Below are 16,556 nucleotides of genomic sequence, written 5' to 3'. Positions count from 1 at the left end.
AGAGCCGACTCATTTGAAAAGACCCTGATGCTGGGAAAGACTGAAGGCAGGAGAAGGGGACGACAGAGGATGAGATGGTTGAATGGTATCACCGACTCAGTGGACATGAGTTTGAGTAGGCTATGGGAGTTAGTGATAGACAGGGAGGCCTGGCGTGCTGCAGTCCATGGGGTCAGAAGCAGTCGGACATGACTGAGCGACTGAACTGAATCGGGGAAGCGAGGGGATGCAGAGACCAGTGGGGAGCAGCCAGGACACAACAGTGCGGCCCTGAGACAGGGGTCTGGTTCCCCTCAAGGGATACAGCGTCTCTGAGCTCCTTACAGAACTAAAAGCCCCAACAAAGGGAAGATGTCAGCATTTTTCATTCCAGAGAAGACCACCTAAGGCCAGAGAAGATCACCAAAAGATTGCCTGAGATGAGATTAAACGATCAGAGGCCCTGCACACACCCTTATCTTACCAGCAACCCCCTTTAACCATTGCTGTGAAAGTCCCCACCAGTCCTCCAGGGCAGGGCACACAGCTTTGAGGGGCACAAGCCCACTGTGGGCCCCTTTGCAGGCAAAGCTATAAAACTATTCTTATCTCTTCACCCAAAACTCTGCCTCCCAGACCCGGTCCAGAATGGGGGCACAGAGGCTGAGTCTGGGCATCAGTACCCACCGCAGCGCCCCGGCCCTCCGCACTCCAGGATCACAGGACACGCTGAAACTACAGAACAGTCCACCTGTGCCTTTGCTCTCACTGGCACCGTTTTACTGCTCTCCTATTATCTACAATGTTCCTCACTATATGATAGTTGCTGATGCTGGCTATCAGTCCTGAATATTCTGAAAATATCAGTCCTGAATATTCATTGGAAGGACTGATGTTGAAGCTGAAGCTCCAATACTTTGGCCACCTAATGCGAAGAGTTGACTCATTTGAAAAGACCCTGATGCTGGGAAAGATTGAGGGCAGGAGGAGAAGGGGACGACAGAGGATACGATGGTTGGATGGCATCACTGACTCAGTGGATGGCTGAGATGGCTGAGTTTTCAGAGATGGCTGAGTCTAGATTAAACAATTAATGCTGTCCTCATTCATTCCTTACAAGAGACCTAGATCTTAGTTGGCAGTTATATATGGTACTATTTATTTGGTCATTTTCTAAGCAGATAGGGTAGGGAAAAAGAACCAGGCAAGGCTTTCTTGGCATAAGAGAACCCATTTTTGGCCTAAACCATTTTGTGATCTAAGCCGTGCCACCATGCTGGCCCCTGAACAGGTCTCAGTAATTAATGATCTTACGGCAACAAAAGAACATAGAAACTCTGACCTGTCATCCAGTAAGATAAGTAACAATAGCAAAGATAATATACTAGTTATAGACTCCCAGTTCTGTTTCAATGGTAAAGATTAGCCTGAAACGCTCAACCAACAGATAAACTAGAATCTAAAGGAGGATGATGCTGACTTTTTCTGACCCTAGAGACTTCAATCTGTTGACTGCCCAAGCGCCTTCATGCATATGCAAGTACCCTTAATTTAAAATTTTCCCAGTTATGCTGTCTAGGCTGCTTCTAGAAAGATCCTCAGTGTTCTCCTTACTTGCAGCAAGTAATAATAAATCCTTCCATCTCCCCATCTTGGTTGGTTGTGTCTTTTGCCTTGACACCCACCAAAAGGCGAACCCCATTTTGGGGTAACAATTTCTGAAACCCACTGAGAACTTTCACATCTTTAGTCTTTAAGGACACACTACCACAGCTGCGCTTCCCTGGAGGTTTTGACGGTGAAGCATCTCCCGCAATGCGGGAGACCTGGGTTCAATCTCAGGGTTGGAAAAATCCCCTGGAGAAGGAAGTGGCAACCCACTCCAGTATTCTAGCCTGGAAAGTCCCGTGGACAGAGGAGCCTGGCAGGCTACAGTCCATGGGGTCACAGAGGGTCGGACACGACTGAGCCACTTCACTTTCACTTTTTCACCACAATTGCTCTGGCCAACAGTTCCATTTCTTGATATTTAGTCTGCCTATTGGAAATTACCTAAGTATTTACAGAGAAGTATATGAGGACTTGAGAATCCAGAGCAAACACGTCCATTATTAAAATGGTATCTGCTGTGAAGCATATGAGTTACCTTTTGAGTCTCAGTTTAATAATTTAACAATTTGATAATTTAATAGATAACAGTGGAAATAGTACCATCTATTTCACAGGATTGTGACAATTTTGAAAGCTACTAATACTAAAATACTAAATACTAAAAAATAGGCAGGACAGGAACTAATATCTGTTCAACATCCTGCATCTAATTCCTGGGTACCCACTATACGATAGTTACTTTCTTTTCACCTTTATAAAGCATTTTTATCTCCTAAAAACTATAAATCAGTCTTATTACATAAATTTCTCTTTGTTTTTAATTTAATAATATTATTTATTATTACTTATTTCATATAATTCTGTTTCAAGAAACAGAATTTTAGAAAATTAAGTTTCTATGGAACTTCAGGAATAACTGAATTGTTATTAAAGTACTGCTTACCAGGATTAACAAACACACTCTCCACTTTTAAAAGTCATATTCTGTGAGGGACAGTAATAGAAGTATGCTAGACAATTCAAATTAATGTGCTTGACTCACAGCTATTGACATTATCCACATGTATGTGGAATCTGAACAATGCTATTACTCCTCTCATTTCAGGTCCTATTTTGGAATCTTTAGACAACATTATATACAGTTAGCCCTCTGTACCTATGGTTTCTGCATCCTCAAATTCAACTAACCACAGATCAAAAATATTTGAAAAAAATTCTAGAAAGTTCCAAAAAGCAAAATGAGTTTTGCTGTGTGCTGGCCACTATGTACAGAGCACTTCCATTGTTTTAGGTTTAGAAGTAACTTAGAGATGACTCAAAGTATACAGAGGACACGTGAGGTTATATACAAACACTGCGCGGTGTAAGCATTCACAGATTTTGGTATCTGTAGGAGAACCCCCAGTGGATACAGGGCACAATCACACACGAAAACCTTACTAAATCAGTTATGTCAAATAATACTGATCTACTCTTATTTGATGAACACTAGCTATTCCCTTCTCAGCTCCAGGGAAACCTGCACTATATCCAGGCGCCCCTGCCACCTCAGGATTCCACACCTCTCTCTCCACCCACTGCCCTGATCAGGAGGTTTCCTGCAAAGCCCTCACTCCCACCTAACGTCCTTCTCAACAAAGGATTCTATAAGATTAGGCTTGGTATCTGAGAAGAAACCCAACCCATGTGCCACCTCAGATAATTTTTATTACAGAAGTCAAATAAAATCCATGCACATAATAAAATTTGTATCTAAAAAAGTCCAAAAAGCCCAATTAAGTGGGTGTGTTTCCACAGCGAATCCAAATAAATACATCACAAAATTTAAGAGGATAATTATCAAGGGGAAAACAACTGTTAAAACACAACTCTATAAATGTGATTATTTCTGCCCAATAGCCAAAAACCTAACAGTGATTTCTTAATTGTTTATAACTTTGTCTCTTTTGTCTTGAGTAAATCAAGACAATCAACAATGAAAACCATGTATAAATCAACACCATCTGCTTAATTATTACACGGACTAGGGAAAAGGTATGCAACTATTTTTTAAGAAAAAAGAAAGGCCCAAGGATTCAAAAAAAATACACTTCTACAGATGAAAGGCTTCTTCTAGTTAAAGAAACCACAGTAATGATCTAGGCGCAGGATAACTTGACACTTCAGCAACAAAAAATCTTGTAACCATTTAAACCAGGCAGTATCTTTACCATGAATTCTAATAAGGGAAAACAACACACATGAGGGAATCGAGTTCCATGTTAAGGCTGAACACACCACTGTACTCAAAACAGACAAGCAACAAGGACCTGCTGAGCAACACAGAACTATATATACTCAGTAATCCATCACAACCCAAAGGGAAGAGAATCTGAGAAAGAACAGACACGCAGGTTACTGAACCGCTTCACTTTACACCAGAAACTAATGCAGCACTGTAAATCAACTGTACGTCAATTAAACAAGAAGGGGGAAGAAAGCTAAAGCTAAGCAATGTTCTAAAACGATTACTCGGCCGACACAGAAGTTCACAGCGAATCATGTTCAGGAGAGTGAAATCCTCTCCTCAAGCAAGATGAGCTGGGAAACAAAAACAGGGCAGTGACTTATTTAAGTACCGAGGGGACAAGGCACAGCAGGCATACACCGATTTGTATTCATAACCCTTCGTGAGTATTGAAGAGACAATGCCTGCAGACTATGGCTCTTAAAAGTGGGTCGTTTTAGAAGAAGAGCTGGCTTACCAATGCTTTGCTTCTACCTGAAAAACTTCCAAGCAGGGCAGAGCCTCAACACACCCTGACACCCACCCTCTGGTGTACCCACCCCCACGCTGTCGTCCAAAGGCTACGAAGGCCTTTCCGCTCAGGTAGAGTGGGTCCAGCCTTCCAACGGCCTGGGTTCTAAGCCACACGGGACACACAGCGTGACGATCGCACGCTGATGTGCGTGATCGCCACAAAACCCTCTGGCAGCGGGGTCCTCAAGGAGAGCTGCGCTTATTCCGGACAAGAGCTGGCAAGTCAATCCAGGTTCTTCTTCCTAACTCAGCAACCGACACCCACATCTACTGAAATGCCGTCCTGCAAAGGAGGCAGGCTGACAGCGACCGACACCCACATCTACTGAAATGCCGTCCTGCAAAGGAGGCAGGCTGACAGCGACCGACACACACATCTACTGAAATGCCGTCCTGTAAAGGAGGCAGGCTGACAGCATTTAAAGGGGCTCCTGGGTGTGGGTCCATGGGAAATGGTACCGTGTTACAGACCTCAAAGTCTTCAAAGTAAAAAGGGGAAGAGAAGAGCAGTAGGAAAAGGGAAGGGGAGAATGGGGTGGGGTGCCAGGCAAGCAGCCCAGGTGGGACTCACAGCCTGCATCTCGGCAGCACCGTGACCTTGGCAAACCGAAGGGTGCCCATCTGTAACGTGGGTGATGGCAGCTCCTCCTGGAGCTGGAGGAAGGTATGAATGCGACAACATAGAGGAAGCGTCTAACAGAATGCCTCACTGGCAGACAGTTAGCCGGATATTAACTGCTCCATATAGTTATTCTTTTATTTCCAAGTAACTCTGTCAGTTCAGGGAGTTAGAGTTTGGACTTACTGTCACAGGAAGATACTTAGCTCTTCAAAAGTATGACAAACTCCTTGTAAAACTAAGAAAAATAACTGAAAGCAAGAGTTACATTGCTTTCAATAAGGAATTTCTGTGGGTTTCACTCCTCATAAGGCAACAGTGGTGTGCCTTGTAGGAACAAGAACAACCGATGGGCACTGGGGTTTGGGTCCCTAGTCCGACACTCGACGGTTGTGTGACCTGAAGCGGGTATGTACTCTGGTCTGTTCCTGTGTATAACCTGGGAGGACGACGTTCTTACGGATGCTGTCAGAACTGAGTGAATGAACACACGTAAGCTGCTCGGGATGCGCCCTGCCCTTAGTAGGAGCCACGTCAGTGTTAATTCAGACCCAGCAATTCTCACCAGGACACTGTCTACCACCCCAAAGGTGGCCATCATTAAACCCACCTATGCACTGGAGTTACTAGGTGAGGAGGCTGTGACATAGAAACTGACGAGGCTTGGTCTGAACCCTGACCTCACTAATCAGTGCTCTAAGTACACAATCTCGGCCCTCCACCTGTAGAGTCTACATACCAGAGCTTACTGTCCACTAGGTCACTGACAAAAGTCAAAGACATACCTCATACCATAGCTCTGTGTGTCTGAGTGATGACCTCTGGATAGTGGAAATGTGGTTTTTTTTCCCACTGTCTGTATTTTCTAGTGTTTTAGCATGCACATGCACCATTAAGACTCAAGATATCATTTTCACTGATATAGACTCTTTACTCATTATATCAGTCTTGCCTAATCTAGACTTCTCTCCAGTAAAAGGTGTGTTAATTGATAGTTGTTTGTTGTCAGAAGAATGTGTAGCTTGTGGTAACTGACACAGTTTAGCTGAGAGATGCTGGGTAAGTCCTTCTCTGAGCCACATTTCTTCATACATAAAATACGTGGGCGCAACAAAGCCTTTCAGGATTCCTGCTGGTGGGATCTTCGTTTCCTGACCTGGGACTGAACCTGAGCCTGTGCATTAGCAGCACGGAGTCCTAACCACTGGGCCACTCGGGGAGTCAGGATTCCCCCTGGTTCTAACATTCTGTGACCATGTTACACTGTTCAGATGGGAAGCAGAAACAATAGGGCATATGCTAAACCCTTACTTGTCTGGCTTTGCCATCCTAGAGTATCTGTTGGGAACCAGTATAGTATAACGATAATCTTCTCATTAATGTACAAATTTATTTGTACAGGTTGTCATGTTTTCTTTCCTGATCACTTTATCTATATTCATGTATTTATTCTGGCTCCGCTGGGTCTTCGTGCTGCGTGTGAGCTTTGCTCCAGGTGTGCGACGCAGGCTGCTCATTTCAGTGGCTTCTCCTGTTGCGGAACACGGGCTCTGGGCGCACGGCCTTCAGCAGCTGCAGCTCATGAGCTCGGGGGTTGCGGGGGCTCCTGAGCACGGGCTCGGGGGTTGCAGGGGCTCCTGAGCGCGGGCTCGGGGGTTGCGGGGGCTCCAGAGCGCGGGCTCGGGGGTTGCGGGGGCTCCTGAGCGCGGGCTCGGGGGTTGCGGGGGCTCCTGAGCGCGGGCTCGGGGGTTGCGGGGGCTCCAGAGCACGGGCTCGGGGGTTGCGGGGGCTCCAGAGCGCGGGCTCGGGGGTTGCGGGGGCTCCTGAGCGCGGGCTCGGGGGTTGCGGGGGCTCCTGAGCGCGGGCTCGGGGGTTGCGGGGACTCCAGAGCGCGGGCTCGGGGGTTGCGGGGGCTCCAGAGCACGGGCTCAGGGGTTGTGGCCCACGGGCTTAGTTGCTCCCAGTTCGAACCCATGCCTCCTGCAGATGGATTCTTTACCACAGAGCTACCAGGGAAGCCTGGTTTTATTTTATTAATTATAAAATGATGCTATATATTGTGAAGAATGAGAAAGCTGAACTATAAAAATGTTTTCTCAAGGACCTGCCAATTGTTGAGGCACATATGTGGGACAGAACCTCTTGAAATGACCTGTCTACATGCAGAGGAGACATTTCAGGCTGACTGGCCAACAGATCATTTCCGCTGCTGAAACTTCGACAATGCATCCATCTAGTAAAATAGCTAAAGAAAATCTAGATGTATTCCGTGAAGCCTGGGAATCCCAAAGCAGTGACATGTCAACACTGTTCAGAAAAATCAGTGATGTGTTTGAAGGAAAACGAGAGGAGAAGTACAGCTCCCTTTCATTTCCAAAGCCAGTGAAGAACAGCGCAAACCTGAGATCATTACAGCCAGACAGGCCTGACTCCGAGGAGCAAGACCAGATAGCAAAGCTTGGACTCAAACTGGGTTTGCTAAACTCTGCGAGACGAGCAATGCCAACTCTAAGACTGAGAAGTGGGAGGATCAGGAGAATGAGATTGTTCAGTGTGGATGGAACATGTCCAGTATGGCATATTCTCTGTGTTTATTTACTAGGGGCCACTAAAAACTTACCAAGATTTAATTCATCAACTAGAGGTTTTTGCTGAAGAGGGTTTGAAGCTTGCTTCAAGTGTGCAAGCTTTCTCAAAACAGCTGAAAGATGATGATAAGCTTATGGTTTTCCTGGAAATAAACAAACTTGTTCCTCTCTGCCACCTGCTCCAGACAATAATTAAGACACTTTTGCAGAATCAAGGGGCTTCCCTGATAGCTCAGTTGGTAAAGAATCCACCTGCAATGCAGTTAGATTCCTGGGTCAGGAAGATCCACTGGATAAGGGATTGGCTACCCACTCCAGTATTCTTGGGTTTTAAGACACTTTTGGGCAGAATCAAGTGTTTCTAAAGGTTGATAAGTGTATTTAAAAGGTAAGATCCATGATGGCTGTTTTGGTTCAACTTCTCGCACTTTGCTATAAACTGCTGAAGAAGCTTTAGATGGAAAACAATAGATGGGTCTCGGTTACAAACAAAGATTCTGTGGATGGGAAAACTTGAGAAGCTTTTGAGGTCAGATTTCAGGAATACCATGTGGCAAGCTGACCTTTTTATAAAGCAAATGATCCTTTACGTTTCAGAAATTCAACAACTTTTCGGAGAAAACAAACCAAAATCTTGCTTTATTTTCTTTTCACAAAACCGATTGTGAAGCTTTCTGACAACTAATAAATGCCAAGGTAGTTGCTGTTTAAAAAAAATTTGGAAATGAAAGAAACACTTAGATTTATCAAAGGGCAGGAAAACTCAAATTTCATACCTGTATTTATGAATGATGGCATTAAATAATTTCCCATCTCTCCAGCAGGTGGTGAAATTTTCACACCGAATCCCCGCATAACCCTCCGTGGCCTGCTGCGTCCACAATAACAGTCTCTCTTTCGCTGACATGTCTTCTGACTCACCAGTAACATGGATATCAGATATCTAAACGGAACCGAAAATGGTAAACCATTAGGAAGGAAGGAAGCTAACACAGATTAAGAACCTACTATGTGCCAAGCACTTATGACTTAATGCTCCTCTCACTTGTAAGATGGCCATGTTTTCCCCATCTCCACGGAGGGAACCTGAGTTTCAAAGAGATTAGCAGAAAGAAAAGTAAGATTTAACCCAAGCATTTCATTTTTTTCTCATACCAGAATGTCCCAGCGCTGAGAAGTCTCCATTCCTTTTTACTAATCAGATCTGTTCAAACAACTTAAGCACACGTTTTTCCAAGTTCAAATGAGTCACAGTAGAACCTACAAATTAATCTATGTTACTCACATGCAGAGCAGAATCTGATCCAGCAGGTATCCTCTGTAAAGAAAAGGAGAACTGCCCCCTCTCCAACTAACCACACTGCTTAACTATTTGCCCAGAAGTCTTTCTGATTTTCTCATGAAGCTTTGTTCAGTTTACCCAATGGGAAATTTTCATCAAATAATTTTTCCCTATACTTTGTTTGCCTTACTTTAAAAAAAAAAATCTCTTCCACTGAACGATAACAAAACAGTCACCAGTTCACATGATCTCCATTCGCTCAAGTCGCCCTTTGATAAGTGTCCTATTTAATAACCTGCTGATAATGACATTAAGGCACCAAGGGACTCCGACAGGGGTCAGACAGTGACTCCCAAGCCGGGATTAACACCAGCAGACAGCTGTTCCCTCAGTCAGTGGGGACGCCAAGCCGGGGGCTCAGGACAGGCGGGGATCAGGGTCAGATGGGAAGGAAGGCAGTGGGGCAGGGCAGCGGGGGGTCATCCCACACGGGAAGGAAAACCCCTCAAGTCCCGACCGGCCTTGAGAGCTGGCCACCGGTCCCCTGGCTCAGGGACGTCCCTTCAGGCCTGTGAGCCAGCATCCTCTTCTATAAAACGGGGGGGAGCAGGCAGGAGCAGGAACTATTTAAGACTCTCTTCAGTCTGAAGTCTGAGAGGCAGAGGTTCACAGAGGCAGGCAGGAAACTGACAGCGGAAAGCTTAGAAACCCGGACTAAAGAAGCCCTTCAGCCTAGAATGATGAACGGATATGGTGCATATGTTCACTGGAATATCACTCCGTCATACAAAGGAATGGAATAACGCCACTTGCAACAACATGGACGGACCTAGAGATGACCACACTGACTCGCTTACGTGGAACCTAAAATATGGCACAGATGAGCCTTTCTATGAAACAGAAACGGAGTCCCGGACACAGAGAACAGGCGTGTGGCTGCCAGGGGAGGGCAGTGGGAGAGGGCCGCGGGCGTGCGGGACCGGCAGATGCTTATTACACACAGGATGGAAGCCAACAGGGTCCTGCTGCACAGCACAGGGAAGCAGAATCAGGATCCTGCGATAAGCCAGAGTGGAAAAGATGAAGAAGACTGCAGACACAAACGTGTAACTAAGCCGCTCTGCTGTGAAGCGGAAATGAACACAACACTGTGTATACGTCAATAAAATGTTTAAAAGATCTATGCATGTACATGTAAAACTAGCTGTTTCTGGAAAACCTGAGGACACAGGGTGGTATTTATAGCAGTATAAAAAAAGGGCAATAGCTGGGTAGAGGCAGGGACTGATTTCTGCAGGGTCAAGAATGTTCCAGTCCAGTCCAATGCCAAAGGTAACCGCCTATTAACAAGGAGAGTCAACACATTTCAACCACAGGGTGTTTAACCGGCTACAGTGCTGCCCAGACATCCAGGGAAAGATATTAAGGAAGACGCGTTCACAGGCCTGAAAATGGCTGAACATCAGCCAGGAGCCTGTTAGGCTCACATACACGGTATCACACCACTGCACATGCAGACACTAGTTTAAAAGCTATAGTTGTAAGGGGGATATTCAAATATGTTATGAACCAAATTTTAACATATCAAAGACCACTAGTAAGTTAAGTCTTTCATCTTCTCCTTCAATTTCCAATTAACTATTATTCCCACTGGGAAGTTAAGCATTTTTAGATATACTGTTACCACTCACCATTTCCTACCTAGGTACATCTAACTTTTCTATCAACCTAGGTATATCTAACTATGATATGGTACAAAAAAATTAAAAAGAAAAGTAAACCAAATGCTAAACACTGTAAATCTGAAGTTGCCACTCATGACTCCTAATGTAAAATCAGCAAATCAACCTGACTCCTCCCCAGCAAACGCAGGCCAGGGATCCCAGGGATTCTAGGAAGGAACCAGGCCTCTTCCTCCAAATCCTGGAGGCGCACAGAGATCATAGGAGGTTTCAGCTCCTGCTGTCGGAGCTCAAATCCCAACTGCAACTGCTAACAGGATTAAGACCCAGAGCTGCTTAACGTGGGCACATCTAGAGATGACCAAACTACGTGAAGACAGAGAAAGACAAATATCACATGGTTATCACTGATATGTGGACTCTGAAAAAACGATACAGACGAATTTATTTAGAAAACAGAAAAAGACTCACAGACTTAAAAAACAAACTTATGGTCACCCAAGGGGCAATGTGGGGGGAGCAATAAATTAGGTTAGGATTAACATACACACACTACTATATATAAAAGAGTTAAATAACAAGGACCTACAGGGGTCTGGATACAATATCTTGTAGTAATTTGTGCTAGAAAAAAATACGAAAAAGAATATATACATGTATGTATAAATGAATCACTTTGCTGTATGCTGGAAATTGAGGCAGCATTGTAAATTAACTCTACTTCAATTCAAAGAAAAGACCTAGAGCTATTCACATCATCTCCCTAAAACCCATCTTCCTTTTTTAAAACATAAATGATGATATAATAACATCTTTCCAAAGTTTAGAAAAGATGATCTACAGTAAGTGCTCAGCCCGGAGCCTGCAGGTAGAAACCTCTACAGACGTCAGCTTCTCCCACCACTTGATGAGCAGTTACTTGTTGTTTCTGGCCTCTCGCCAGCGACCTGCCAGCCAGCATCCAACACAAAGAAGATGTTTCAGACCAGAGCTCCTCCTGGCCGCTGGAAGCCTGCAGGACTCTCCTCCAAGTCACTGCCAGCCGCCACTGGAGGGCACGTGCTTCCTCCCACGGAGCCTCTCGGACCTTCTTTCATCTTTGCTTCCTCTCCCTGGACCCAGCCTGCCCCCACTCGCAACTTTCCAGAAGCATCTACTCTGCAGGAAACAAAACCTGCTCACCTCCACAACCCTGCTTCAGCCTTCCCATTGAACCCCAGCCCCCCGCACCACGCCCTGCAGCGCGTTAAGTCCTGGAACCAGCAGGCACAGGGGCAGGGCACGCTTCCCGCCTCCCCCGATGATGGAAAGCAGCAGCTCGCAGGTCAGTATCTGCAGCACAAAGACCTCACCTTTGCACATCTGGTCACTCTTGTGCCACCATCTCCTTCCCGTCCTCAAGACGACCCGTGCTCCCAGCATCTAATGTCTGCATCCAGGGACCCATCCTCACAGGCCTCAGCCTTCCCGCCACGCCGACCAGCCACACCTTCAGCTGGATCTCGTTACCTTGAACCTGATCCAGTCCACTGCAAGTCTGTGACTTCCGACAGCAACGGCTATTTTCTAGCACTTTCGCTCCCCAGCTCCAGCTGGACCGACCATAGGCTCAGCAAACACCGCGCGGTCCTCCACCAGCCCGCCTCTGCCGCTTCTCTGAGCCCTCCGCTGGCTTCGCCGCCTCCTCCCGCTTGTCTCCACCCCAGGATCCCTCATTTCACCCGTTGTCCTCACCTTCCTCACCGTCCTCACCCTGCGGCCACCCAGACGTGGAGCCTCAGCCCCGATCCAGGCGGTCTGTCTCCTCTGTGGGGATGTCCGCCTCCTTGAATCCCTGCTCTGATCTCGGCTGGGGCTTCAGGAAACCCGCCTTCCCTCCTCAGCATCCTAAAGGGCCAGTATTGCAATCCCTCAGAGGATGTCTGCCAACTCCTCACCGTGTGGTGGGACGCTTACCCCACCTGCTCGCCTACTGTGTCTGCCAACACTTTTCATCATCTTTACAGAGAAAAGGGACACACGTGAGGGCCTTGGCCTGTCACCCTGGGTCTCTGTGAGGGGATCCCCCTGGGTCTTTGCTCTCAGTATGTACAATGCCCAAGTCTCCTCCGTCCTAAAATGAGTAAAAACGAATAACCTTCATAAACCCGGCTTCCTCTGCACTCAGCACCACCTCCCTCTTCTTGGTAAGCACCTGGAGGGAACACGCTGCGCTTTCTAACCAGTATCTTTACTCCTCAGCCTGCTGAGTCTCGGCTTCTGTCCCAGTCACCCCATGGAAAGTGAGAAGGGGTGAGCAGACCCACAGAGGGGTCCGCGCTCGTGACTTTGCTCCCAGGAGGGGGGAGAGAGGTCAGGGGCTGAGCACGACGGTCACTGCTGAGGGTCAGCGCCGCCAAAGCTGCGCACCTGCGTGCTTCCCGGGCCCTGGAGAGACAGCAGCGGACCCCAGGGGGCGTGGGCTGCCCCCGGGCTGTGGGGAGCAGAAGCAACCAGCTTTACTCAAGACCACCAACTCCAGGCTCCCATGTCAGCATCAACTGCTCTTAAGACACAGCCATGACAGACCTAGAGCAACACTGGGCTCCGGAGAGCCTCCCGCCTCTGGAACCAACCCCCGGTGTCCGACGAGAAACAGGCTCCGCGCACCACACGGCCCCTCATCCCATCGACACATCCATCCACATCAGTCTTGGCCGGCCTGCCCAGGCCCAGGCCATTCTCCTTCTGTCCTACGGTCAAACCACTGCGCCAGACCCTGCGGGCCACACGCCCTCTCTCCCAAGGGGCTCTGCTCAGGCCGCTTCTCCCCCGGAGCATCCCTGCCCCCAATACCACTCAAAACTGACCGAAGTGCTCAGTTACCTTCAGGAGGAAGGGGCGGGAGAACTGCAGGAGGGGAGAGAGGGGAGGGGGGAGGGGCGGGGAGGGGTGGGGAGGGAGGAAGCATCAGAAGTGTCATGCCTGCACTGGGGATGGATGAGTTTTAGCCTACCATGTAACCCTTGTCATCTTAGGAAATAAAAGGTTTCCAACTAACGTCACTTCGCAGTAACTGCCACACCCCCCAGCCACTGTCTAGGAGTGGCCGGTACTGAACCCAGGCCTAGAGATTACTCAGCCCAACGTTACCCAGGTGTCATCTTATTTCTGTAAAACAATGTCATAAACTTAACCCGGGATGTAGTCTTGAAATGTCTTTTCAATGCAAGAAAAGAAGCCGACACCCATCGGAGAGGTCACTCTGACCTCCCTCCCGGCGGACGGGGGCAGGCGGGGAGGGCCAAGCCTCCCGTGCTGGTCAGCTGAGGCCGCCAGCCTCAGTCCTCTGAGCAAAGTCAAAGGCCAGGAGAAGACTGGGCGCAGCCACACCCGCTTTTTACCACTCTGCTGTCATCGTTCTGGCATGTGGGAAGGGAGGGCACACCAGGGCCGATTTCCAAAGCTGACTCACACACGCCCCGGGAGACTGGTCACAGTTTTATCGGATTTAAATTTGAGCCCAGGCAAATGCAATTTTTAAATTTTAAAAAATAATTACAATTCATGAAAAGGTTCAATAAGCAGACGTGTAACAGCAGAAAGGCAACATCTGCGAGGCTGAGAGGACTAAGAAATGTAACTTAGAGAAGCTATGACTACAGGAAAGGATTAAGGAATCCAGGGAACTCTAACTGGGAGACCTCAGAGCCCGCTGTCAGCCCCTGGCTTCACTGGTGAAAAGCTGAGGACACAGGAGGCTCGGGGACGCGTCCAGGGTCTCAGCAGGCCGGCCGGGAGGGCCCGAGGCATGGCTCTGAGGCTCCCAAATTCCAGCGCAGGACCTGCAGGGGGAGAGTGAACTCTCTCCTTCACGTTTAGAATAGACACCTATCCTGCCGACTCAGACTGATCTTTCCTCCGGGTCAGCAAGCCCCGTGGGTGCTCACTCAGTGCTGGGGAGCCGTCTCCACCAGACTGTGGTTAAGGGTGACGGGTCATGGTGGAGGAGGAAATGGCAACCCACTCCAGTACTGCTGCCTGGAGAACCCATGGACAGAGGAGCCTGGCGGGCTACAGTCCACGGGGTCACAAAGCGTCGGACACGGCCGAGCGACTAACACTACACTACACTCACACTGGTCAGAGAGGCCATCGTTAAAAACTCTAGATAACAAGTGCTGGAGAGGGTGTGGAGAGAAGGGAACCTCCTACAGCGCTGGTGAGAACCTAAGTCCGTGCGGCCACTATAAGAAACAGTACGGAGGTTTCTCAAAACACTAGACATAGAATCACCGTATGATCCAGCAATCCCACTCCTAGGTATATATCCAGGCAAAACTGTAACTCGAAAAGATACACACACCTCTGTGTTCACAGCAGCACTGTTCACAATAGCCAAGGCATGGAGAAAACCTGAATGTCCATCAGCAGATGAACACATATAGAAGACGTGGCACATATATACATTGGAATGTTATTCAGTCATAAAAAAAGAAAAAAATAACACCATTTGCAGCAACATGGATGCAACTAGAGATTATCACAGAAAGTGAAACACCTCAGAAAGAGAAAGACAAATTCCACATGGTAAGACTGATATGTGGACTCTGAAATATGACACAAATGAACACATCTGTGAAACATCACAGACCCACAGACAGAGAGAACCTTGTGGTTTCCAAGGTGGCTGGGGGGAGAGTTTGGGAATAGCAGATACAAACTATCATATACAGGAGGGATGAACAAGGTCCCACAGCACTGTACAGGGCACCATATTCAGGATCGTGAGATAGACTATAATGCAAAAGAACATAAAAAAGGATGTGTCTCCATACACACACACACACACACACACGTATATATATAACTGAATCACTTTGCTATACTGCAGAAATTAACACAACAGTGTAAATCAACTAGACTTCAATAAAGAAAATTTTTAATTAGAAAAAACATTTAAGTCTTCTGACTTAAGAGCTAAGTCCCCTTTCCTCTGCTACATCAAATCGACAGTGACACTGAGTTTTATCTACTGAGAAACCAGCTCACTTTATAGAAGCAAAAGCTGACAGAAGGGACACACAGTGGGTATGGGAAAGGTAGTTGTCAAACATTCTTCCCTGCAGAACCCAAATCCCTACTGGTTCAGAGAGGTGAACACGAGCAGCATCCAAGGAATTTCAGTTCCTTCACATATTTGTGTTGAAATCTACAACAGACTTTATATTCTAATTGAGAGAGTTCAGGTATTTCCAAGGAGGAAAGCAGGAGGCTGGAAAACGTGATCTCAGGATGCTCCCACCTCTGTTAACACAATGATCTCAAGAGTGAAAGCTGATCCTCGGGAGGAAAGGTAGTGCAGAGCCATGGAGGGCGGTGACCTGTGTTCCATCCCCACCCCCATGGCTTCCTGGGCCTCGGTTTCCTCTCATTGAGATGCGCGCGCGCACACACACACACACACAGTCAGAACGGTGCCTGCCCCCCAGGACCAGAAGTGACTGCACCAGACTGAGGGTTATTCCTAACAATTTTTTAGTCACACTGCTGGACACTCTAGTCAGGTAAAAGCAAATTCCATATTGAATGTGTCAAAACACACAAACATTTCCAAGCCAGGATGTTTGCTTTCAAAGACAATCTCTTCAACGATGTTTCAACTATTTTGGCAGAAACCAATGTAATCAACACATTTTTAGTGTGTGCTTCCAAGTTTCAAAAATGTGTGAAAAGGCTCCACAAAATATTCTTAACTGCAAAGAGGGCACATGTATTTTGAAAATTGTATCTCGTTAAAAAAACTGCCTCCTTTCTAAAAGGAAGAGGTAAATAGAGGATTAAAGCAAAATAAAATAAAAGCTGATAAAATTCAAGTGATGATGCCCTACATTAATGGGTCACCTTGAGCAAATGCTCACTTATTTCTTATTCAAATACGGGAGAAATTAACATAAGATTTAACTCTTTCTCTTGTACAGCTAAGGATCTGAAAATTTGATGTGTCCTTCATTTA

The 16,556-nt window shown here is 47.0% G+C and overlaps 1 protein-coding gene across 16 annotated transcripts in view; it reads right to left on the bottom strand.

Moving 5' to 3' along the window:
* The window catches only part of DST (dystonin), a 516,002-nt gene that overhangs the window by 219,436 nt on the left and 280,010 nt on the right, over positions 1-16,556 (bottom strand). For all 16 annotated transcript variants that reach the window (XM_065912760.1, XM_065912746.1, XM_065912748.1 and 13 more), the window contains one exon: positions 8,374-8,540. In XM_065912760.1, the coding sequence (XP_065768832.1) occupies positions 8,374-8,540 (167 nt within the window). The remainder of the gene's footprint in view (positions 1-8,373; positions 8,541-16,556) is intronic.

Source organism: Muntiacus reevesi, chromosome 20 (genome assembly GCF_963930625.1).
Source record: "Muntiacus reevesi chromosome 20, mMunRee1.1, whole genome shotgun sequence".
Taxonomy (NCBI): Eukaryota; Metazoa; Chordata; class Mammalia; order Artiodactyla; family Cervidae; genus Muntiacus; species Muntiacus reevesi.
This window is presented reverse-complemented; position numbering and strand designations above follow the sequence as displayed.